The following is a 26182-nucleotide window of genomic DNA, read 5'->3' on the forward strand; positions in this document are numbered from 1 at the left end:
TCGATTCTTTTCTTCGCCGAATACAACGGAAACGTTTGTTTGTACGTTTAATCTTGAAAAATAATACATTCACGTTAAAATCGATTCTTGACTGCTCGATTGTTTATTTAAATTCTCGATTGATCAAGTTTGGTGTAAAAAATACGTGACGGTGAATTTGTCCGGACATGAAAACTGCACAATCATTTTTTACATAATTAATTATCAATGAAATCTATGGATTTAGTTGAATCATGATCACCGAAAATGAACGCGATTCTAATTTAACTTCCTTCGATTATTTTTTCGGACAATTCATCGATTATGACTTTTACTCACTACAGGTACATTCATTTTACTTAACTAGAACTCGTTTTCGGGGTAGCGGGTAATAATTGAAACGTCGTTTTAAAATTTCATTACAATTATAAATATAATATACTCGTATATTCGTGTGTGTGGGTGTGTGATGTGTTTATATACAAACTTGACGCTACTTATTTCTTTAATTACTCCGTTGTTGGCGTAACATTCATCGTGAAACGTTGAATTGCATTTACATATAAGAGAGATACTTGATCTGTACATATAATCTATATTTCATCGAACACGACAGCAATTCAAGTACCTACATATGCACAATATACATACGATTCGGTCTGAACTAATTCCTTCATTTTCCCCAGTTATCTCACTCTCGAGTTACCAACGTGAAAACAACGTTTTCCATTATATCGTGAACGAACAAAATTTAAATATGGAACGTATAATGTGCATTTTACAATGCAGGCACCGATTATACAGATCAATTTGACTAAATTGAACGAACATGATCACGATATAAATATATATCGTTATAAATTGGTATTGTATATTTGTATAATTAAATTGTTTCAAGATTACCAGATAAACTTCTATTGCGATTAGAGTATAGATGTGTGACTTGACCTAACACGGTTCGATCACATTAATTATTACTACTGATTATTAGCGTTACCGTTACGTCAGTTTTCATTTCTGTTCTATTTCTGGCTTGTTGTTTTTTTTTTTTTTTTTTCGTTTTTCTTTTTTCTCCAGAGAATACTCAATTATCAACCATACATATACACCACACATACATATATTATGTATGACAATATAGCTTACAATAATCTACGATTCATATAATATTTACAATTTATTCATCGTAATATTTGTTATAAATACCTTTCTTAGAAACTATTCAATAAAAAAATTTTGCTGGCATATTTTTGTTAATCAGGTTTTCCTTCAGTTTCTTTCCTTCTTCTTCCCCTTATTCATTAATTCTTTCCTTCTTTGATAATATAATTATAATAGAAGGTAATAATAAAAATCTAACAAACATAATTATTAAGTTACTTTCAATGTGCAGCCCAGATTTAAATGAATGTTATTTCTATTATTACGACAATTAGTAGATGTATTGTCGATATATAAACGGCACGATTATCGTATAGTTATCTTTATTATCGCAAACTTTTTGTCTTCATCTTTCCTGCTAAAACTTTGCAATGCGTATTTTTATGATGTTAGGATCGTATAATTTTATACCTAACTTTTATCGTATTACCCGTTAGAATTATTCAATTTGGTTTTTTGTTTACCTTTTTTTTTTCCTGCTTGTCCTTTTTTACACGTTTATTTATTACATACACATTTTTAATATTTTTTTTCTCACGCTCTCGAATAATAGATAATAATTATAATATTGTACATCATGTATACGTGGATTATTGTTTTCTTAGGTACAATTCTTTTTTCTGTCTTTTATTAGACTTTTATACTCTTTTCTCTTTTTATATATACTCGATCATGACGATATTCAATATACATACGATTATTTGGAATTTTCAAATATACAACACACTATCGAGTTTATGGCATATATTATTATAGTGAAATTAATTGGTGTGCATTTTTCTTGTGTTTCAGTATGAGTAGAGGGAGGTATTATTGCATTGCAAATACGTCTCTTTTTTCCAATAAAATCGTGTTTGGATTAAAAAACCTTTCAAAAGTATAACGATGGAAAACAAAGAAATTGGAAAAACAAATGCAATTAAAAAATGTAATCAAAATATATTTAACAAGTTTTTATTCTAATAATTTATTGATTCAATTTCAAGTTGCTTAATTTTTTTTTTTTTTTTTTCTTCATTCTCTTTTACTATACCCGATGTAACATTAACTTTTGTTTTTTATTGTCGTAAAGTATATTTTCGAGTTGTTTTAGTTTATCGATTGATTTTTCTTTCTTGCAATTTTAATCCCCCGCTGTGGGTTACAACATACAATCTCTACGATCAAAGCTTCTGTAGACTCATGTTTATTTTTTTTTGAAATGTTCCTTCGGTTATTATCCAATTTTCAATATTTGCTTCCTCATATATACACAATATATAGGTGGGTGTATTCATTAAACAAAATAAGTAATACAATTTGATCGATAGATCGATCAAAACTTGCTAGAGTGCATTGTGTAATGTACGCGTGTGTGTGTGTCGATAATTATTATTGAACAATTTAATAAAGTAATTATTAATCGATTGTTGGACATTCACCGCACAATAATTCACGATTCGTTACACAACATACATATACCTACTATAATATATATAGCGTATAATATACACACAATTTCATGATAAATATGTTACATATATACGCCTTGGTACAATTATTGTATTATCCATCTATAAGGTATTTAATTACTGATTATTATTGTTATTGTTATTATTATTATTATTAAAGCTGATACACTTTTAAATTACATTGTTTTTTTTTTTTTTTTGTTTCTTTTTTTCTTATTATTAACCCTCACCCTGTCATACGGGGTCCTATGTGCTCGCGCGAATTGTTGTTATGTTTATATTTTGTAAAGTAGAAGGAGCGCGGCTTTTCCCCCAAATGAATAATAAAGCGAACAAACTTTTGGATCTTCAACCAGAAGACAGGATAAGGGTTAATATATGTTTAATTTACATTTTTCCGACTCTTTTTATTCCTTTTATTCGCCTATTTTCTAAAATTTTTTGTTCACTTCTTCCACAATTGTAGGTACGACAAAAAATTTCTCTCTCTCTCTATGAATATACATCATAAATAATTAATTTCTTAGACTTATCATACCCGTAGATACTATACAGCTCTTAATGCACACTTATTATACCTATTCTAATGTATATATCTGAAGCTAACGAATGAACGATCAACAAAACCGTTAAAAAAAAAAAATAATAATATAGTAATAATAATGATAACAATAACAATAACAATAACAACAATAGCAATGATTTCGAAAATATTTGTTAAAAATTAGATTAAAAAAATTGACAGCGTACGTGACGAAATATTATGAAACATTAATTTTTCTTATAACTCTACATTTTGTAAATTATTGTTTTTCGTTCATTTATTAGTGGAATAATTGGGTTTGCGCTGTATATTAGATGCATGAAATAATTTCGAGGTATCAGATATACACGAGTTATTATTTAATTGAGCCTGCTGGTTTTTCCTTGCTTTTCAAGCTGTTTTGAGGTGGAGAGAGAAATTTTTCAATTGCAAGATTCGAATCTATCTTGTCATGTATGAAGAAAAAAAAAGAAAAAAAACTGCAGATTATTTAGAATCGTCGATGACATTGATTTACACATGATTAGATACACTTTTGCTACGTTTAACGTTTTCATAAGTACCCCAATAAGTATACAAACACTACGATCCATTGGCAAATCAATTCAAAAATAGAAAATATATTCCTTTTCACCTAATCGATAATACGAGCCGATTGCAAGACGTTTTAATGATAGTAACGTTTTTTTTCTTTTTTTTTTTCCTGCAAATTTGAATCAATTCACGCCCAAAATATACCAATAATTTTTTCATACAACCTGAAGCGATCTACAGTTTCGGCGTACATCGATCAATTTTATAATAATCATTGCATATATTACGGAAACAATCATTCGAATGTTCCTACAAAATTCGAGGGAGATGTAAAATTTCCATGGTCAATATTTTTCTAATATGTTTATCGTCAGATTTTTTTCACATCCGTAACTTGTTTTATACTCAAGTTCTTAAAAAATTGCCATGAATCAGACGCCTATTATTATTATTATTATTATTATTATTATTTTATACCTGTTGATAGGCTTTGACAGATATTTTTAAATTCAGTTTAGAACTTTACGCGAGTTTGATAGACCAAAATTATTTCACAAAAAATGTCAGAACAGATATAAAAACTACTATGATATTTTAATCTTCTTTTTCTCCCGTTACTACAAATTTATGAGAGACATTCTTTTATCACAAAACTGAAAATTTTCAAATACATTTGGAAATCTGTGTATAATTTTATAAATAAGAATAATGATATTCGTCGAACAAAAAGGAGCATGCCTTTTTTTTTTTCTTCCTTTTCATGCGCTTTTCACATCGCTTTAGTACTCTAATTCAATATAGATATTATAATCATACAAAATACACCCGTCATACACACGTGCGCGAATAGATGCAATTTTAAGTGCTTCGATTTAAAATAAATTTTTTAAATATTTTTTATAAATTATCTCTCCATTTATTCAATTCATTTTATTTAATTAAATTTTTTGCTGGTAATATTGTTGTTATTTTACAAGAAGAAACACCATTTTATGCCTCATACTTATGGAATATATATGATGTATAATATTAGTCGGGGAATACTTAAAACCTATATAATAGATCTGTATGGCCTCGTTAATAAATTTAATTTAGCGTTATTAAGGATTCGTGTTGCATTATCATTGTTATTGTTACTATATTATTATTATTGTTGTTGTTGTTGTTGTTGTTAATTGTTATTATTATTATTATTAATTATTATTAATTATCAAAGTAAATAATACCTATTAATTACTAGGTATGCTTATTCACCTTATACGCAAGTAGTGTAAACAATGTACACCGCTCTGACCTATCCATTAACAGGCATTTATACATATTTCAAATTTATTCACACCTCTCTTTAAATATGCACTTTAGTTCCATTTCATCGCAATTTACACAAATCATTGTTATCATCATTATCGTCATCAACGTTATAATTATAATTGTTTTTATCATTACAACAAAGACGATAATGTCACGTGATTTTAAATTATATTAATTATTTATCCGCCTAGTATTCTTTTTGCTATTGTTGATGGTATTTTATTATTATCATTATCATTATCATTATCATTATAATCATCATTATTATAATAATTATATTGTTGTTGTCGTTATTATCATAATCATTGTTGTCGTAACTATTATTACTATCACACCCAAATAAATATATATAAATACGCGTACGTAATTTATTGGTGTGTCAATCGTGTATATTATTTTTAAGATTATTATTATTATTATTATTATTATTATTATTGTTGTTGTTGTTGTTGTTGCTGGTATTGTTGCTGTTGTTATTATTATTTTGAAAGACTTACACCTAATAACACGACGATGTTTCACTGCTGGTGTACGTATTATATTTACACGTACATATTATTAATTTATTCAATTTTTATTCTGCCGTTGATAATCATTGCAACATTTCATCACTACTTGTTCGTCAATAATAATACATACGTATTATTTATTGATTTCTTTTTTTTTTTGTTTTTTCGTTCGCTCATTTCTTGACCGTTGAAATTTGTCGTATTGTTTATGTCCTGTTGTTTTTGACATACCTTATCGTTATTGTTATTAATCACTCGTGTTGCGAGACTTATTATTCGCAAATTTCTGCTACAAAAACCGTACGATTTTACGGAAATCAGCATACCATATTTTATCTTTGTTCGACTGTCGTTATCGCAATTTTCCGTTTCTTACTGCATTCTTGTTTATACTATACATACATGTAATTTATAGAGAAGTTTAGAGAAGAAACGAATCGACAGAAATGCAATAGTTTTCACGGAGCCAGACACTAAGTATTATAAAGATTATCATCGAGCAAAGACGACATCTTTTTTTCCACCATTTCTCTACCCTGATACGCGATTATATTTCGAACATGCTTATTATTAGTAACAATTTTCTTATCATTTGTCAACATTTCATATCTATCGTAAAGGTAAAAATGCTGGATACGTGCCCTTATTTTTTGTTACTAAATTGATAGTTCTGATATTATTATTACTATTATTATAATTATTGTTGTTGTTGTTGCTGTCGTTATTATTATAATTTTTTTTTTTACTTCACGTTATTACTGCATTCACTTTCAGTGAATACAAGATTTCGTGAAATATTCATGCTAATATTAATAATGTCATTGTTACATACTGTTAGTACAACGAGAAACTTAGAATAAAACTGAAACCGATGTATAGAAAAAAAATAAAAATCAGCCACTTTATACCGAGGTGTGGTAAACGATTCTAAGTATTATTCATTTCAGTTCCGTTCTACTGGATGTGAAATAAAAAAAAACATCCACAATAAAAAGAGAATGTATATGTAAATCAATTTCATAGTTTTGAGTTTCGACAACCTTTTCGTCCTTCATTAATTGAGAATAAATAATTTTTGTTTTCTGTAATTGCAAATACAATTTCAGATGAAGAAAAAACTGTAAAATGAGATAGTGGCATTTCAAAAACCAGATTTGTTGAGTAAATTCATTTTAAAAAGAGAAATAAGTAAAGCTAACCGTCCGTAATACCGCCATGTTATATGTTCCACGTTCCTAAATATGGAGATTCAGTTTTACGTTTGCGACAACCTTATGGTACAACGAAATTTACGTAAATTGTACAGATTTGTGGCGGTGTTTCCCTATTTCGCACAGAATACGATTCGATTTCATTGTGCCCGAATGAATGGGCGAAAGGTATTGAAATGAGTGCCGAAACGCGAATCTTCGTTCGCATGATGGTCGATAAGCGGCGACATCTGGTAGCAGATGTTACAATTTCTACTCAAAGCGATATAACTAGTATTCAATTATAAAAATAGTTTTTACTGCAATATATTGCAACTTGACACAGTAAAATAGAAGACAGTCACATTGCATAACTTTTCAAGCCCTAAAAAATTCACATTAATTGTTTGCCCGGTAATGATCAGCTGATCGCTTTTTTCGCCGCCATATTGATTACTGTCTTACTAATACATCGCTTGTGAATTTCAACTCAAAATGAAATAACGAGAATCAAAATACAAACTTAAAACCTACAGGTATAACGGTAAAAGACGGACGGACAGACGGACAGACAGACACAAACAGACAGACAGACAGACAGACAGAGAGAGAGAGAGAGAGAGAGAAACCGGTAGCAGAAGTATTAAAAATTAGAGCGCCAAGGAGAAAGATACTCTAATTGTTGAATGTACATTAAAATCCTCCCGAGAATCAAGAAACGAATGAACATCTTCCCAGAATCATTCAATTGCAGTGAACAACCCTTTTCTGCCAAATATAATATCATCGCATTTAAGACAGCTACAATTGATTTGTCCGCTTTAATTATTTAAATAACGTTTTTATTTTTTCCTCACAAAATTCTAAACGAAACGAAAAAATTGATTAACATAACTAGGTTGAAGAAATTCGGCGTGATTGTAAAAACATGAGCTACAATGAAATGAACTAAACCACCATTAAATCGAAAAGGTAAGCAAATTTTTCAAAATTATGTACATTGTTTTTTCACTCATCTTTTCCTTGACCAACAAGAAAAATACATGATCCGAAAAGTCGGCAAAAATTTCATTGGGCAGAAAAGGGTTAACTGCATATCGAAGCGTCATTATTATCATTAATATTATTGTTATTCATTATATTATACAATTATTGGTATATAATAAATCATATGTATGTATATATTTAAATATATGTTGTGTATGAATTCATAATTGTCACGATTATTCCGCTCTTTTGTATCGATCGAGAGGCGGTTAAAATAGTGCGATGAGACAATTACTATCATCATTATTATTATTATTGTTATTGTTGTTTTTATTATCATACAGATCATTCGTGCGGTTATTTGAAGTATGTGTACACGGGTGGTTCTTCTTTGCATTGGTATTTTGTACGAATGATTTTTTTTTTTTTACTTTTGTAATCATATACACGCATTCACAAGTGTTCGTTTGATTTTATAATTTTCATTGTTGTTGCTATTCTTGACGTTGCCGGTGTTATCATGCAATAATAATACGTATGCATGGATGCACAAACAATTCGAACAAACATTCGGTAGATTAAAATTATTCTATTTGTCGGGACATAACTATTATCATTATTATTGTTATTGTTATCATTATCGTCATCATCATTATCATCATCGTTATTACTATTATTAAAATTAACGCACGTGTATAAATTATTAATTACGCATATAGTAAATATAATAGTATATACGGGCTGCTGCCGCTTTTTACGCTGCCGCGCAATTATTCCTATTGATATTGTTATTGTTGTTGTTGTTGTTTTGTTGTTGTTGTCGCCGTAATCGTCATCATTATTATTACTATTACTTTTATTAACGGTACCGTTATATATAGTGGAGATTTGTTATTGTTAATTTCTTTTTCTTTTGTTGTCGTTTCACTCATTGCTACATCTCATTATTGTACAGGCTAATTGATTTGATAGTACATATATATAAGAAATTCCAATCAACAATCGTGACATGATTTTAGTATTTTATATTCCTACGATATATTCCTATATGCATTATACTAGTTATTATTTTTTATTGTTTAAGTGGGTATGTGTGTACCAATTGATATCTACGTCTCTCATCATCCGTATTACTATTATTATTGTTATTATTATTGTTATCATTACTCTTATAAAATATATGTATAATACATGATACGTGCATACGTATAGATCAATATTCTACACCAAACCTATTTATATTATACATATGTAGAACGTTTCAAGAAATGACTACAGATATGAAAAAATACTAGCAGAAATCAGAATTTGCTTCAACTCTTTTCTGATTTTTGTAGGATGTTTTTTTTTCACTGCTACCCTTGTTCAATGATTTATCGCTGTTGCTGTTATTGCTTTTAAACTTCTCTACCAATTTTATCGAATGATTGAATTTCATTTCAACATTACTGATTACTAATTCCTAACAAGTATTTGGAATGGATTTTTACATTCACTTTTTTCATCCTAATCTTTTGACGGTTGTAATTCATTTTGGACACATGATTTCACTATCATTATTATTTCACTATTATTATTATCACTGTTATTTTTTTGTAGTAATTTTGCATTGTTGCGGCTCCTATCATTGGTACACCACTAAGTTTACGATGGTGAAAATGATTGATTTCATTTGTGTGTCAGCAAAAACCAAATATTAGATTCAATGAACTGACGGAAGTTGTCGTATATTTTTTTTTAATGGATGTACGTATACATATCTTTTCTACTCCACTTTCGTATTTTTAGAAATATCGTGCAAGCAATTTGCGGAAAGTTAAAATTCTTGTTTGGTTCCGTACAGTATTTATTAAAATAATAATGATAATTATCAATATGACACATCGGTGATTCACCACCGATTGTAAATCGCAAATCGACTGCATTTAATATTGTAGAAATGTGTCTGTCGCCGTTTTTTTTCACGATTGTTGTATAAAAATCTGATATTTACTCAAATTGAATAATATGTCAAATATACATTGCCGGAAGGTCCTAACGATTTTTTGTTTGCGTGCGAGTGCGTATTTAAAAAAAAATTCCTAATCCTTTGATCCTAATCCCGTTGAGATTTCGTATCCGATCGTTTATTCTGATTTGTTTTTTTTTCTTTTTTTTTCGAGTTCTTTCCGTTCCTTTGATCGGTAACTTGCTCAAAGCTTAAGATTATTAATCTCCTTGCGAAAAAGGGAAGGGAGAAAAAAGGACGTACCTACGGGTGAAAAAAACCAGTTCCAACAATAACGGGAAGAAAATTAACGATTTTGGAAACATTGAAGAAAAGAAAGAAGAAAATCAAAAACAAAACAGACAACACACGTCATTGGTACTCTTCCAAAAAAATTTGCTATATTATTATTAATATCATAGCTAGATATAATTATAACTATCGTAATTACAATTTTCATTTTTTTTTTTTTTTTTCTCTTTCTTTCTTTCCAATTATTTTTGCGGCATAATTTTTGGACCATTTCTAAATTTCATCACAAAAACGATATCGTTCTGGCGTACGATTTACAGGATGTCAAGTTACCATTGTCACGATTATCTCTACCCTACTTAACGTTAGAATACATTTTCAGTAGTACTCTATGGTACAAAAATTATTTTCGAGACGAATTACACTGTTTATGTATAATTTCTTGCTAGTTTTGTCGCTTTTGAGAGTATTAGGAAATTCATTTTAATTATTAATTAATCTGCTCGCCTTTATCCCAGCGACTGATCGACTTATTGATTAATTGATTAGGCGATTAAAACATTTAATGCCAATGACAATAATGACCTTGATGATAATGTTGTTGTTTTTGTTAATGATAACAATAACAATAACGGTAATAACCACAATAACGATAATAATGGTAATAATAATATGAATATGCACATTAATAATAATAATAATAATAATAATAATAATAATAATAATAATAAACCATTTCGTTATAAAATAAGCGTAAGTTTGCTTTTTTGCAGCCAAAAATAGAGAAACGATAAATTCGTACATATATAATATATATATATATACTAAATATAATATATATATATATATATAAAATAGATCGTGAGAATCTCTCAAAGCGGCCATTTACACTCACAGAGGGGACGAAGTTCGCAAAAGACAAACTTGAAGAGGTTTTCACGATATCTCAGGCATACCCACATGAACAATTCAATTTAACTTTACATGAAACCCTATTCTTTCTTTTTTTGTGTAGTTACCTCTTGTTTAAAAAAATACCTTGTAACAACAATGCGGCGATGACAAAAAAAAAAATAAATAAAATAAAATAAAAATATCATGAAAATCGTCGACTCTGCGATTGTATAACAACACTTCTGTGAAATTATTTAACGGCAAATAAAATATGTTTGAACTTTGAAACCACGTGCTAAGTTTTAGAGCTTGAAAAATTTTTTTCACAATTTACTGTTTAACAAGAAAATTTAAAATTTCAACACCGATGTAAAATTATATACAGTGCAACCTCTCAATAGTGCCGCTTCCACTAATCCGAGATCGGGTGCATCCCCCACTACCAATTTTTCGCATTCTCTCTCAACAATACAGTGAGAACGAGCATGTGTGGTCAAGTGTGGGGGAACCGAAATTCTCATAAATTCATTCCACTCACAGCCCGTGAGCGGCCCTATCAAGAGGTCGCACCCTATTTGACAGTTAGACTTAGACATTTGGTAAAGCTCGCATGGAATGCCCCATTGATTGGAACAGATGTGGGCAATATAAAACACGATGCAAAAAAAATGTTTAAAACATGATTAAAAACGTGAGGAAAGAAAAAAAAAAAAAACGTCGTACGTCGCATTATTCAAATTTGGTTGAAAATAGTTTTTCTGCCCAGTTTACAGTTTCGAATCGTGATTGATTGTTCCTATTATTATTTACTTTCCATATTTCCACTTTCACATGAACTGTGCGTCATTAATATAGACGCGCATCTCTTACTTATCGTTTAATTATTTAATCATTTATTTTCATTTATTTGCGTATTTTCTTTTTCATTCCTTTCTTCATTCATTCATTTGATTATTTATTTATTATTCCCGTTATTTTTACATGAAATTTGGTTATTCTTTGTTTTGCCGGCGGTTGTTGCTCTTCTTAATCGTCGAATTAATTTAATCATTATTTATTTACTTGTATATTTTAATCATCGTTTACTTTGTATCTCTTTCGATTTTTCTCTCCGTCTTATGTTGTAGGGAGAAAGAAAAAATAAAAAAAAATGCATCATTGACAAAAAGCCTAAACAGCACCTTTGCGAGAGAATTTTTAAATTCAGATACATTGAAATTGCAATTTACAAATTTAGTTTTCTTCGTCTCTTTTACTTTTGTTTCTTTTACCCTGGCTACAATTATTCCTTCAATACAAAATTGTCTCGCCTCGCCATTTGTTGCGAATGAAAATCCAAAAATCGTTACTACCCTCGTTATTCTTATTTTTATCACTACTACTACCACTACCATTTCTACTACTACAACTCCTACTTTTATTATAATAATCGTTATTTATCATTATTACTATTACGATTGTAACCGTTACTTTTATTTAGTGTTACGTTAAAGAAGATTTTATCACTCGCCTGTCGTAAAATCTATCTCTATTTTTTCCTTTTGTACATCTGTATCTATTGTGTCGACTTTCGAGTGTTTTCTTCGTGTTCGATGGATGTTTGTTGGTCCTTTTTTCAAGTGATTCTTTTTAATTCTTTTATACTTCTTGTCCTTCTATAATTTTGTTTTATACGGGCGCACGAGTAAGCGAGAAAAAAAAAAGGATGAAGAGCCAAACTGACGGGCAGAGTGAAAATACGAGCACGTTAAAAAAAAATCTAAAATAAAGAAAAATACAGCGAGATAAAAGCATTATAATAATACTATTAATCGACAGCGATGGTTACTAAGGCTGTACGGGTGCCACACTTCTTTAGGTCGGGTTGGGTCGGGCAAAGTTTATTAGTTTCGGTTCTGGTTCCCGAGGTTTTCGGAAATCGCCAAAATTTTGCTTTTTCCGACCATTCCGAGACCGCCGAAACTACCTGATCCGATACAAACCCGTTCCGAACCCGAACTTTTTATCCCAAGATTTTGGGAAGTCGCACAGCCCTAATGGTTACTTAACTTAAAAGATGCGTGTGCGTGGAAAAACTGAGAGAAGATATTAAAAAAATGATAAAAACGGCAATAATTTACAAGAATAGTGGTGATAATACTAATAACAACATTAATAATAACGATGATACTATCGACGGAATATTAAAATGAATTAGAATCAAAGCGAAAATGTGTAAAGTAAGAAGAGAATGTAGATAAAAAGCCGAAGAGAACATTATATCACTCAAGCAGGATTGTCAAAAGTAAAGTTGTTCACTAAATTGATTATTTACTTACTTATAGACTCAACTTTAAGTTTGTTTCGTATTTTCTTTTTGTCTTATTTGTCAACATTTTTTTCTTCAACTTCTAAGTATAGCCTACGTACAGTCATGAGAAAAAAAAAACCGTTTATTCTCGAATTAATTGGTTTTCCAAAACGACATATGTAAAGATATGGCGAAATCGCGTTATTAAACGGTGAATAATTCAGCATTATTTTATCCCTTTTTATTTGTGCTATCACGCACAGCGTTTTTTCTCTTTTTTGGGTTTGGTTCGGTTTTCTTTTTTTTCTGTTTGTTAGTCCGTTTCCGGCGATATTTTTGGTGTTGTGTGGCGTCGTTTTTGAACTAATTTTTATCAGCTATTCTGCGTACTTTTGCATTATCTTCGTGCATTATACTCCTATTTCTTTGTTGATTTAATTGGTTTTTTTTACTCTACCATTTTTAATTAGAAATCAACATAACGTGCTATGTATGAAGGGTTCAGTTTCAGAGTAGCCTAACCTACATTGTCGATAGGGCTCATTTTAGTGAGCTTAAGATAGTTACAGTGAGCCTTATCGACAACATAAGTTAGCCTATTCGGTCGCTGAACGCCTCATATAACGTGCGTGTGTATGTATATATTTATAAATAACACAGACCCAAGTTACGCAAAGTACATGACTCGCTTTGTGTCCGCATGCACTGTTATGGCTCTCGCCATTGCTCCCGGCGTTCTATCTTCGCTACAACCAGATTGATGCGATCCTTCGCCACTGAAACACGAAAATAAAAGGTTGCTTGAAAAATTTGTACAAGTCGACGCATCACGTTTTTTTAATTCGTAGCTTTTACTTCAAAAATTTGAAGCTGAGAGAGTAGCGAAGTTTCATAAAATGAAACATTGTCAAGCAATTTAGTGAAAAATAATTTTTCAAGCTTCAAGACAATTTGACAGTTTTTTTCTTGAACCGAAACACTTGATCTTTTTTCTTCAACATTGCAATCAACCCGATTCCCACAAGTGATGAATGTGAAGAAAAATTGTTTGGTTTTTTTTCTGGTTTTTGAACATTTCTGATAATCTCTAATCTAAATTCTGTTTTCAATTTTTTTTCATCATAACAACACTGTTTTTCCCACATTCAATAATAAAAATACAAAGAAACTCAAGGCGCATATTTTCTTGTTCTCACTTTGAATTTACAAAAAAAAAAAAAAACAATATTCGGTGGAAACTTTCAAGATTGAATCGCTACAAATCGAGTGCATGAAGAGAGTATACGAAAATACCGATCGAGTAAAATTTCATTTATTTTTACTACTATCGAAGCCTACGCATCACTGATGTGAATATACAGCAGTCAACGCAATTCTACATACAATGCTGAAATCAAATAGTTTATGCAACAATAATGCCTAAAAATTTATTACTATAATTGAATTACCACTGATTGCAAGAATGCATTTCCTGGTGTTATTTTCACACGATAGCCAAAAAGCTTTTGGACAGTTTTGTTTGGCATTGCATGTACTATGTAGAATTGCGCTAGCTGCACCATTTTCACATCAGTGCTGCGTAGGCTTTGACATTAGTCAAAATAAGCAAAATTTAACTCAATCGGTATAGACTAACTATAGTATCTTTTTAAGTCAATATTCTTTCACCTAAATTCAAGTCGATTAATTTCAGTTGCACTTTCAAGTCTTCATTACGTCATATTTCTGTCTTTAAAGCTCTTTGACTCGACGTTTGATACGACCTTAATCCTGGAACACATACACGCAGCATCAAGCGCAAGGTGACCGCGCTTAACCAATAAAAGGACGGCAAAATCACCTCTTATTGGTTGAGCGCGCCGTTGCGTACATGTGAACCCAGGGTTAACTCCACTTGGCCAACTGAAAAACCGTAGATAAGGATGGATGTTCCTTGAGTGCCTATCTCTCTTGCATTAAGCCACGTGTTACGAAAACAATGGCACTGCCCATGGAGACTAGAGGTAAGGAGGCCGAACCAGACTTATAAAGATAGACTGAGCGCTCTCACCAGCCGCTTGAAGCAAACATTTAAAGGACAGAAATATGCTGGGAGTACTCCTTTCTCTCTCTGACGATATTTGTGGCGGGGATCGAGGCGGTAGAGGAGAATGAGGCGAAATTATGCGCCTATATCTCTAGCTATTCGACTTCCACTGCTGCGTTGTCTCCCACCATGACGCCGATTGAAAAGAAAGAGCAGTACTCCCGGTATATCTCTGTGCTTTATATATAACTGTCAGTGCCTCTTATAGGAGCGCTCAGTCTATCTTTATAAGTCTATGGGTCGAACGCATTTGGCTGATTCGTCGAAAAGTGGATCGTGAGTGATGAAAGATCTTGTAGTTCGGGATGTATCGGCAAGCGATACCAGCGCCTGGTTACGAATAAGATACATACGTGAGAATCGGTTTTGGTAGCGCCGCCAGGCGGGTAAAATCCGCGGATCGTTCATTTTCACAGTCCATTTTGCCAGCATTGCGTTCAGCCTCCCTACCTCTAGTCTCCATGGCACTGCCCGTTCTAGTAGGTTAGGTACAGTTCAGTACTATCAACGGATTGTTTTCGGCGAATTACATGAATACAAAAGTACAGACAACTCGATGCAAGTTGTGAGGCCATGGTTTTTTCGCACGGAATCAAAATACTCAAAGAAATACGACGAAAGAGGTGTTTTAAAATTAAATGTGACCAACCGCCATGTTAGATTTTAGTTTCCATTATTCCGTTGGTGCGAAATCTGAATTAGCACATCTACTAACCTATCGTGTTCCTTTTCTACTAGATGGTATCTGGCCCTGAATGCGACCAGATGGGCGTAGTAAGCAGGCGCAGGAATACTGACTGATCTCGTACACCTAACGTAAGTGTGACAAAGCTGATACGTAAGGCACTGGAGTTCGTCACTCTCAAAGTGATTGTCATCCCACAAAACGTGGTAGTGCGACGGCCTTGACGTGCCCTGCAATTAACAAAAATCAATTATGATTGGGCGAATACGAGTTTTAGATTAATGAAAGACTGCAAAGTCGTTTTGTTTAAAATATGTAAATTTGAACAACTGGTGAATTTGAAAAATTAACGACAGAGCCAGGAATCGAACCTGGAATCTAGCGATGCTTTACCGGAGACTTACTCCACTAGACCACCTAGCCGCCCTGACTCTGTTGTCATCAATTTCTCTCATAACCAGTGAGTTCAAATTTGTTTTCATGTGCCCGATTTGTATGAGTAAGAATTTCTTCTCTGCATGCACGATGTAAGGAGACTGTAGTGTGTAGATGTTTATGTTTACCCTTTTCAATCCTTTGCTTCCGATGAGAAGCCCGTAAGACGGCAATGCCGTCTAATAATACATTTATTAGACGGCATTGCCGTCTTACGGGCTTCTCATCGGAAGCAAAGGATTGAAAAGGGTAAACATAAACATCTACACACTACAGTCTCCTTACATCGTGCATGCAGAGAAGAAATTGTTGAAGATATAAATTTACCAGTTTTTCAAATTTATCAAATTTATATCTTCAACAATGAAAAGTCCTCGTGATTAATGATAATGCATATCCGCATTTCAATTATTAGACGGTCATTGACTGTCTTACGGACTTCGCATCAGAAGCGTAAGATTCCAAAATGTAAACACACTTACAGACATTCTTACAGTTGTGCTCAAGAGAAAGAACACTTTCTATTCACATTTACCTGTATGCCTTGGTGGCTGCATAAATAAAAGTCGAATTCAGTGGGATGCGTGATGCAAACATCGACAGTAGTCCCAGCAGGAATGTTTCCGCTCTTGCCGCTCTGTTCCTTTTTATCAGCACAAAACAGCCTCGTGTGGTGTCGTTTTTGCACGACGATAAAGGTGATGCCGGGTTTGTACTCACTCTCCAATTTAATACAAGCTTCTCTAATAGCCGTCAGTTCGTGCTGAAGTACATGCAAAAATTGCCCCTCTGACACTCCATCGCGGTACAATATTATCCTGTGAGGTTTGTAACCACCCGTACTTTTGTAAAACATAATAAGCAGCTCTCTGAAATTATTAAGGAAATCCAAAATTATTCGAGAAATAAATCATGTGCATAAACACTGGACTGTTTCAAATTTTAGTTTTTTGTTTTAGTTTTCAAGCCAGACAAATTATTTTATTTTCCAACATCAAACTCTAGGAAAAAGACAAAAGTTATTTAAGATGGCCTAAAAGTAATCTCCTGATGTTTTAATAGAGTAAAATGTGAAATTAGTTCGAATAGATAATTTTTGGTTGATGTTTTATGCTCACCTGACCATGGAGCTTAATTCCTGGATGATTTCCTGCCTGTGCTGCTGAACTCTCACCGTCGCTGCGTACCTTGAAGGATGAGCATCCATGCTTCCGACAACAGCAGCAATGCTTGGTTTCTTGTTATCGCCAGCTGGCGGATGAGTGACATCAGCACCGAGGAATATAACAGGCTCGTTAAATACCTTCGGTCTGATACTCGGAACTAAAATGCTGTTTATGCCGCCCAGTTTGACGTTTATCTTTAGGCACAGGTTAGACAGCGTCTGCGGCGACGTTTTGTTGACGTTCTTTGCCTGCACACACTGCGTCGCCATGCCCAGCAAAGTGTCGCCGACTCTCTTTACCTCCGCTGTAAGGAATAAGGAAAGTTAATACGTGATTCGTTAAGAAATTTACGAAATTGAACGACAATTTTCAACAAATAAGAAAATTTCTGCGACTTTTGCACAGTATTTTCGATGCTAGTTCTAAACGTAGCCACAAACAATCCTAGAATAATCATTCAATTATTTCCACTCGCAGATTAACTTTTTTTAAAGCAAAGTTGTTCAGCAACTCATTTATCTGAAATGCAGTTAAAAAAATAGAGTTTTGCTTTAAAAGTAATCAGAAAGTGATTGGACCTGTAAAAGCTATTCACAAATTGGTTCGAAGTTTCGAAATATTTTAATAATTTGATCAGTAAAGATTATGCGAATTCTCCATCTTCCTTATCCTGCTTCAGAAGTACTTACCGTGGAATGGTGGTTGTGACTGTAAATATTATTTTGGACATAAAATGAAGTTTAACTTGATGAAATTAATATTATTTTGCCAGTATATAATATAATAATAGACAATTCGCGGTTCCAACGTAACGATTCCACAAATTCAAATTATCCAAACTCGATTCGAATGATTCATGATTTCGAATTATTTGCATACCCCAAATAAGAAACTACGTAATATCAGTTCCAGGTATGAATTAATTAACTTAAAATATTAGATTGCGCCAATTGATCATTAATTCTGTCAATAAAAGATGACGAGGGAAATTTTAAGTTCAAAGTTGAAACAGGGTGATACCAAAGAAGAAAAATCCAAGCTGCCTCACCGTAGACGGGAGTTTTTCCCGGTAGAACAACGCAGACGAGCTGCAAAGCCTGGAATGTTGTCTTTAGGTATCTAAACATGGGTTCAACTTGGTCGGGTCCGTTGGCGTATTTGCAAAAGCAGGGTTGTCCAATGATCGGCATTCCCGCATCGTTGCTTATCTTCTGAAGCTGCGTCGTGAAAGTTCGCAAGGCGTCCTCGCGCACAGTTCTTTGCGGTGCGAAACAGGCTATAGCCCAAACTCGGATTTCGACTCCAGTGAAAAATTGCTTCCCTCTCATGTCCCACACACCTTGATTCGGCAGTGCCTGCTGTTTTGTCTATTGAAAATGAAAACAAAATAAATTTATAGAATTCTTAGTTCAAGAAATTACATGATTCCGGTAAAAATTTACTCAATTCTATATTAAGTTTGATTAAAATTGGTCCATATGTTTTTCAGTTATTTTCGGACAAAGGAATTTTCATTTTCGCAAATAACCCGGAAATGGTACGACCGATTTTGCTTAAAATCCAATCAGTTCTAAATAAAATGAAACTGAATCAATCAAAGAAATTCAATTTGAACAGGTTCACCCATTTTCGAGTTATTTAAGTGAAACACTTTTTTTGTCACGCTAGTATCGTTGAATATTTAATTTTACTGCTTTGCAATACATATGGACTGTAATCAACAAATGACAAATATTAAATCAGCTACTGGAAAAATAGAAGATTTATATCAGAGACTGTGTCCGAAATAGTCTTTAGTCTTCTGAATAAAATAAGCAACCGCAGAGTGAAATCGACTAAATCTACTAGGTTTTCAACAATTTTTAAACAAATCGAAATGTAGCATCGATATCCAATCTTGTGTTTACCAAACAGATCTTCGTAATTTAAGGATACAAAAATACTCGATGTACCATAACACGGCATTAAAGTTGATACAAAACATCGATTTCTGGGAGACCAGGCTACTTAGCAAAAAGACACTTGGTTTCCTTACCTGTCCACTGAGTGAACTAACACGCCCTCCGTACTGTAATTTTGGTGGCGGTAACACACGACCTCTGACTTCCATCATGTTGTTCGATATTGTAAGACCGAATTCTTGTACATAGGAGTCATTATTAAAGTCTGCACGTCTGACTAGGTTGTTTATCTCGCGTTCACGATCTGGTGCCGAGCGTGCTGTCGCTTTGATCATCGTTGACGTTTGCATGTCAGTTAATTTCTTTATACAACGTTGTCCCGCCACTATGTTGCATACCTGGAAATAATCACACAGATCGATCGATTCGTTGATTCATTTATGATTGTCAATCAACTTCAACAAGATATTGAAAAATTTTCACAATTTACCTCAAGCGGCAAGTAAGTGTGTTTGTGTTCTTGGCCGACCTGAAGACATGGAAGATGCGGATACCTTAGCTTCATTTTATATTTGTCTAAAAAGTATTTGGCAACTGTACATTCCACTGTTTGTCCGTTTTCTAATTGCAGAGGAAATCTGGAACATTGGAAAGTATAAAAATAAAATTATTTTTACTATTGGCTGTCCACAAACCAAGCAGCTAGTTTGGGAGGGTGAAAGGTCCGGCTGGGGTACATGAGGGAGGGGGGAGGTCTTAGTATATGATAAGTCGTTTTATAATTGATACATTCTAAGTCATTTTTCCGCACGCAATATTATCTCTTTTGCAGTCACAGGTTTCAACGACGTGCCTTTGTAATAGGTACACTTAAAACACAGCTTGATTATCACAAAAGAAAGCTGAGAACAATTCTTTACCTGTTAATAATGATTTGCATGCATGGTTAATCTTGTCATTTCTTCCTTGGGCTGTCTTAGAATAATAAAAATTATAAAAAAAAAAAAAAAAAAACGACTCCTTTAACAGTTTTTTAATGTAATGGAGCTGCCCAAAATACAGCTATGTAGTTTATAGACAGCCCCTTAGTTCAAAGGTATAGCTAAACAGCAGTTCATCAAAAACTTTCACAATCAATACTTAAAAACTGTCCTTGTACGTTTTGCCTTAAAAAAAACTATTTGCGAATCAAAAGATTATGAAAAGTTCGACTTTTAAGTGATATATGGTTGTGCAACTTGGTGTGTGGTATTTTTTACTCACGATTGCATTTGTGCAGGCTTTCTGGTGACGTTGCACACTCTGTATTTCCGTCTCATCGTCCCACAATGTGTTATTTCAATTTTAAGGCCCTTTATTTCTTTAGTAAACTTCACCCTCTGAGAGTCAGTGAGTGGTTTACGCTGATCGTTGATATCTCGTATATCAAGTACCTCACACATGAATTCTATTACGGGTTGCGCCTTGTAGAACGCCGTTGCAGAAACTGCAAAAGAAAAGGAGAATGGTATTGGAAAACTTACAAAATTCAGTGTAAAACTTTTGCAAAGTTAAAGCGAAGTGAATCAGTCGTATTCCAGTATACAAATGTGAAAAATTTGTTAAATTTGATTGACATCGGCTTTAATATTTATATTGCGAAGTAGATCAGCAATTTTAAAAACTTGAAGCGCGTCTTGAGCCTGACCGTCAATATTGAGCATCATTTTCCACTGCGAGGGCCTGACGGACTGATGAAAACCAAACCAAACTTCTCTGCCGCCGCCGAGCGGATGATAGTAGCCATCCGGACTGCTGAAAAATGACCTGCCGACGGGAGTGTAAGTCATGGATGGTAGGTGCCGCATTACAACGTCCAGAGCAAGAATAGCGTCGTAGGGAATTTGCCTGGTCCGTCCTTCCAGAGCCTCTTCCAACGCAAAGAGAGACACTTGAGCCACCCACTTTATAACTACTCGAAACACTCTGTCTTTGCCTTCACCAGGCAGAGTCACCTGCAATTTCAAGGAATTCTTCGTTATCCGCTGTATTTTAAATTAGGAGTGTGCAAATTATTTGGAATCTCGAATAATCCGATACCAATTGCTGAGTAATATTCGAATCGAATAATCTGAATAATTCGAGTCTTGGAATAATTTGGATATTACAAATGATTTGAGTCTAGAAATAGTTAGAATAATTTAAGTCTTCAAGTAATTTGAATAATTCGATTTTTAGGAGAATATTGGTCTGCTTAACCGATATTTAAATCGTAATCAGCCTATTCGTGCTATCGCGTTTAGATTGTCCAACAACCAAATAATTTGAATAATTCAAAGCATTACAGTTATTCAAACCATTAGTATTCAAACCATATGTATTTGAAAAATCCGAACTATTTGAACAAGTTGGAATTATTCGAATACTCGAATATTCGATTCGATTTTCGTGGGTATAATACTTTCTCCTATTTTGTTTCTTGATCATAAAAGAATAATTCTGATAAGCAGTCGGGACACTGTTTACAATTCGAGTAAACTAATCTCATCAAGTATTTATAAATAATAGTCAACACCAACGACTCTTAACAAAAAAAAAAACAAAAATCACTAATGAGCGTTGTTAGAAACTTCCATTTTGGATCTATATTCTCACCTCTGCCAGGTGAGAACAGATTTAAGTGTTTAATATAACACTTTGAAAGCTCTATCAAATATATACAACTATTTTTAAAATAATGCAAGTTTAATTATTGAATAAAAATAAAAATAAGTTGCAATACTATGTTGTAAATGACAGACGTTCAATCTAATTTCCTGACTTCTATCGATTTTTGAAATTTTTAATCACACTGTGTGCAATGTCGATGAATTATTTTACTTTCGACTAAAATAAAACTTTTGATATTTTCTCAAGCATTGCAGCTGAAAAATTACTCGATTTGTCAATCCAATTTCATATAAATGAAGCCAATTCTCTCGAAATTGTAGAATTTCCGTTGGGAATATTTTCCATTGTGTTTCTTTTTAATCGCAATCAATATCTCTAAATTTCATATTCAATTCGTTAAACAAATTTGGACTCACCTCAAGTTCTATCCTGTCATTGCCAATAGGCAAGGGGTCTCTAGTGTAAAGATTATTTCTACCATCGAAAACGGGTTTTAGAGTGCCGAATATCTTGCTGTAAGACTGAACCATAGTCTCAATGATTTCCCTGTTCACTTTTCTGGGGCATTTGTCTGGTTGTATGTTGATATCATAATGATGGACAAACCCTCTCGGCATCGTTATTTGAAAATGATTAGCTCTCAGGCTTATCGGCCTGCCCTCTCTTCCGATGTTCGGTCTTCTTGGGCATGAAAACACTGGAATGGTTTGTTGCTCATCAGAATCATCGTCTTTCTCTTCTGTTGATTCGCATTTCAATATTTAAACTACATTTAAATATACCGTTATTGTTCAATTTTTTTTTTTTTTTCAATTTATTTTACTTCTCATTTGTTTTTGTACTTACGTCTTCAAAATACTTATTCTCAAACTATTATTTTATTTCTACTATATTTTATCAGAGTTGCCCTTTTCAAGGGCCCGAGACAATATTTATTCTGAGATGTAACGGAACAACAAGATAAAATTCAGAAACCGTGCAGAATCTGTGTATACAAAAAAATTTTGTAGGAAATCTAACTCCAATTAATACCAAAATGACTGATATATTCAATTATTTATTTATCTGCTCTTCGTAAAAGTACAGAACTTTCTACGACTATCCTAACAATTTTGCACAGTTAGCACGATACTCTGATTCTATTTTACAAGGTTGATATTCCTAACATTAACTTAGACAATCAGTATTTAAAACCCTTAAAATGGGTAAAAACTCATAAAACTGTAAACGATAGTACAATAGAAGCAAAGTGACTCTATTTTGTGAGTGTAACTAATTTTATAAACTAATCTTAAAGTTGTGCAATAGTTATTTTCTTCGCGATGTACACAGGTTCACCCTAAACAATTTATCTTCATGAATATAAGAAAATCGAAGCTATAATAACGTTAATATACCGAAACATCGAATAAAAAATCACTATTTTGCAACTTAAGAATATCTTGAAAAGAAGGAAGTTACAAAATATGAGTAACTTGTCGTTGATTAAAGTTGACTGAATTCCAGGCAATCCTGAAGTTGCGAAATAACGCGTTTTCCGAAAAATACGTTAAACTGTTGCATCAATGTTACGAAATTCATAGTTACGAGTTTTTACATTTTAAGAAAAGTCTTGCTTTTGGCGGTGTTTTTTACACCGACATACTTACTGGGTAGGTCAGGCGGCTGAGGAGGTGTGTGTGTCTGTTGTACGGGAACCAAACCCAAGGAGCTCGAGGCTACGATGTTGCTCCCTGATGCCCCACCACTTCCTACAGAGGAGCTGGACGTTGGCCCAGGTGGCGGAGCTGCAAGTAACATTCGATCAGTGAAAAATGCAAGCTTTACACATTTTAGGGGGAAATGTTCTGCAAAATAAGTCTATTGCAGAATAACAATTGTTTTAAACAAAATAACGAACAGATTTGAAGAATAAGATCGTGTAAGTGTTGTGAAAAACCTTCTTCTGGTTAACAAATCCAAAGTGTCGATCAAAAAATAAATTCCAAGAAGTGAGATAGTTCTGGATTTTACTTTGCTGATGTGTTACTTAAACGACCACGGATTGTCCAAGTTTGAGAACGAATGACACAGCTGAGAATATCTTTATCAAGTCATCTATTACAACGAAGTGCAGCGAGTATTTTGGAAAATTATATTTTATAACAACTCACGATGAAAATAATGTAGGTAACGAAGGGAAAAAACTTTCTTGAATATTGCCCAATCATTTACAACATTGATAAAAATTAAAAACAAGACGGAAGAAAGAGCAAAATTGCAAAGAGAATGTCAGAAAGCCTAAAATTTTACTCTCAATTTGGTCAAAGAATAATTGAAGAATAGAAGAAGTAGAAAAAGAATATTGAGAGAAATATGTGTTGCCGCAATATATTTTATAATTATTGTTTAATAAAGTTTTATTAAAGTTTAATAAAAAGTAAATTGAAAATATCCTTAAATTAAATTCATGAATTCAGGGCTTGCAGCGACTGAAATTCCGAAATATAGTTGTATTAGTGCTATCAACCATAAAAAATACTTGCTAAAATAGTGGCATTTTGAACCAATCTTGAGCTCATTTCTTAACGATTAACAAATATTGGGGTGACAAAAATGCATTATAGGACAGTTCCATCACATATCCTCCGGTAAAATCAGGACAAAAAATTCAAACAACTTGTAAAAAATCGATATGATACTTTGGCAAAGTTGAAGGACTCCATATTGTCATTTTACTCTAAAAAACTTGGTGTAAAAATGTGAGTATTTTTACCTTCATTCAGCAAATTTGGAGTTAAGAAAGATCGATCCCAAATTGCCGGAGTTACTCAATGTAATATAGAACACTGCGAAAAAATTCAACCACGATTTTCGGAAATTGCATCATTTTTTCGCAAATGCGCCTCTAAAAGTACCAACTTTTCACACAAGTTTCGTTAGCGAGCAAATTCTTTGAAAGGAGATATGAATTTTTCAATATTACGAATTTTCGATGTGTTCGGGTAGCTTATATTTTCTACAATATGCAAATTATTTTCTCTATGTCGCTACATTGTTTCTTTCATTGCTAATAGGTGTGAAAAATAGTGGAAAAATAGAGTGATTAGTTGCACACTGGAAACCCTGTGAACTTCTCAACTCTGCGTACGTATATTTATGTAAGCTCTAATTTGATGTTGAGATTTGGTGATAAATTGAGCCAGATTCATATCGAAGAAGAGAATGACTGTATTGTAAGACATAAATGAGCAACAACCTATAGTCTCTGATAAAAATATGTCGATACTAATATTGTGTGTACGAGATAAATTAGTTATTAGAATCATAATTAATTAGAATTTAAAGTATGTAAATACATGAATAGCTGTAAATTAACACAGAGTGAAATTCTAGGACTAAATTTAGTAAAAATTGATATTGGAGTCTGTGATGTTATTTCTTGGGAATCTACTTTGGTGATACAATAAAACTGTATTCAATTTTCTTATTCTCATTGATTGTTGAACCAAAAAGAAGAATTAGTCATAACGCTTAAAGCTTAGAGTCGAACTTTGAGAAGAATGAGATAGAGGGTTCAAAGAACTAAAAAAATGATTTGATGTTGTTTTCAAATAACTAAATCAAATGTCAATTGCTGAAATGTGATTTTCCGACAATCTTTCTGCTTCAAACTAAATTTGTGTTATTAGAACCAATTGATTATTTCACGCCAATTGTTAGTTAAATAAATCTCGAAAAGATTCGATGCGATTGTCGAACAGCTCAAATTCTTTTTAAACAGCTTGAATACATGTTATTAAAATAGCAACAGATGTTGCAACCTCGAACAGAATGACATTTGGTTACAACCTAGCAATTATTATTCTATACCACTATATTCGAAGGAATAGAAAATCTGAGAATGATTAAACCAAAATAGCCCTTTAGTTATTTCGTATCGATCAGTAAGCAAACGTACAATATGAACAGAATTCCAATTACACGACAATGAGGTATGCATTGGTGAGAAACACCATTTGTCTTTTTGTCAAAAGCATTTGAATACAAGTTCTCTGAAATCATCTCTGATAATATTGATTATGTACAATGCTTTTGATCGTGAGGTTATCGGATTTCATGTTTCTGAGTTATTTGCATGCCCTTTCTCACAGCTATTATTGGATCGAGGTGGACTCATAGATATAATGAA

At 32.7% G+C, this 26182-nt stretch overlaps 1 protein-coding gene and 1 long non-coding RNA gene across 9 annotated transcripts in view; both read right to left on the reverse strand.

Annotated features, from left to right (window-relative positions):
• Nucleotides 1-1012: 1012 nt before the first annotated feature.
• LOC124183480 lies at nt 1013-11892 on the reverse strand. Its single transcript, XR_006870986.1, has 2 exons — nt 10797-11892; nt 1013-10729 (listed from the first exon to the last, which is right to left on the reverse strand). It is a non-coding gene; the product is annotated as an uncharacterized LOC124183480 (long non-coding RNA).
• A 5-nt stretch (nt 11893-11897) lies between these two features.
• The window catches only part of LOC124183476 (protein argonaute-2), a 34841-nt gene continuing 20556 nt past the window's right edge, over nt 11898-26182 (reverse strand). For 5 of the 8 annotated variants that reach the window (XM_046572022.1, XM_046572021.1, XM_046572019.1 and 2 more), the window contains 12 exons: nt 23661-23798; nt 22428-22750; nt 21050-21356; nt 20626-20848; nt 19853-20000; nt 19497-19760; nt 18510-18828; nt 17414-17765; nt 16831-17164; nt 15891-16090; nt 15529-15651; nt 11898-13865 (listed from right to left, as the gene is read on the reverse strand). In XM_046572022.1, coding sequence (XP_046427978.1) covers nt 13757-13865; nt 15529-15651; nt 15891-16090; nt 16831-17164; nt 17414-17765; nt 18510-18828; nt 19497-19760; nt 19853-20000; nt 20626-20848; nt 21050-21356; nt 22428-22750; nt 23661-23798 — 2840 coding nt within the window. In that variant the 3' untranslated portion in view covers nt 11898-13756. The remainder of the gene's footprint in view (nt 13866-15528; nt 15652-15890; nt 16091-16830; nt 17165-17413; nt 17766-18509; nt 18829-19496; nt 19761-19852; nt 20001-20625; nt 20849-21049; nt 21357-22427; nt 22751-23660; nt 23799-26182) is intronic. The other 3 variants (XM_046572023.1, XM_046572025.1, XM_046572026.1) reach the window with 3 other exon arrangements.

The sequence above is a fragment of the Neodiprion fabricii genome, chromosome 5 (assembly GCF_021155785.1).
Source record: "Neodiprion fabricii isolate iyNeoFabr1 chromosome 5, iyNeoFabr1.1, whole genome shotgun sequence".
In the NCBI taxonomy this organism is placed as follows: Eukaryota; Metazoa; Arthropoda; class Insecta; order Hymenoptera; family Diprionidae; genus Neodiprion; species Neodiprion fabricii.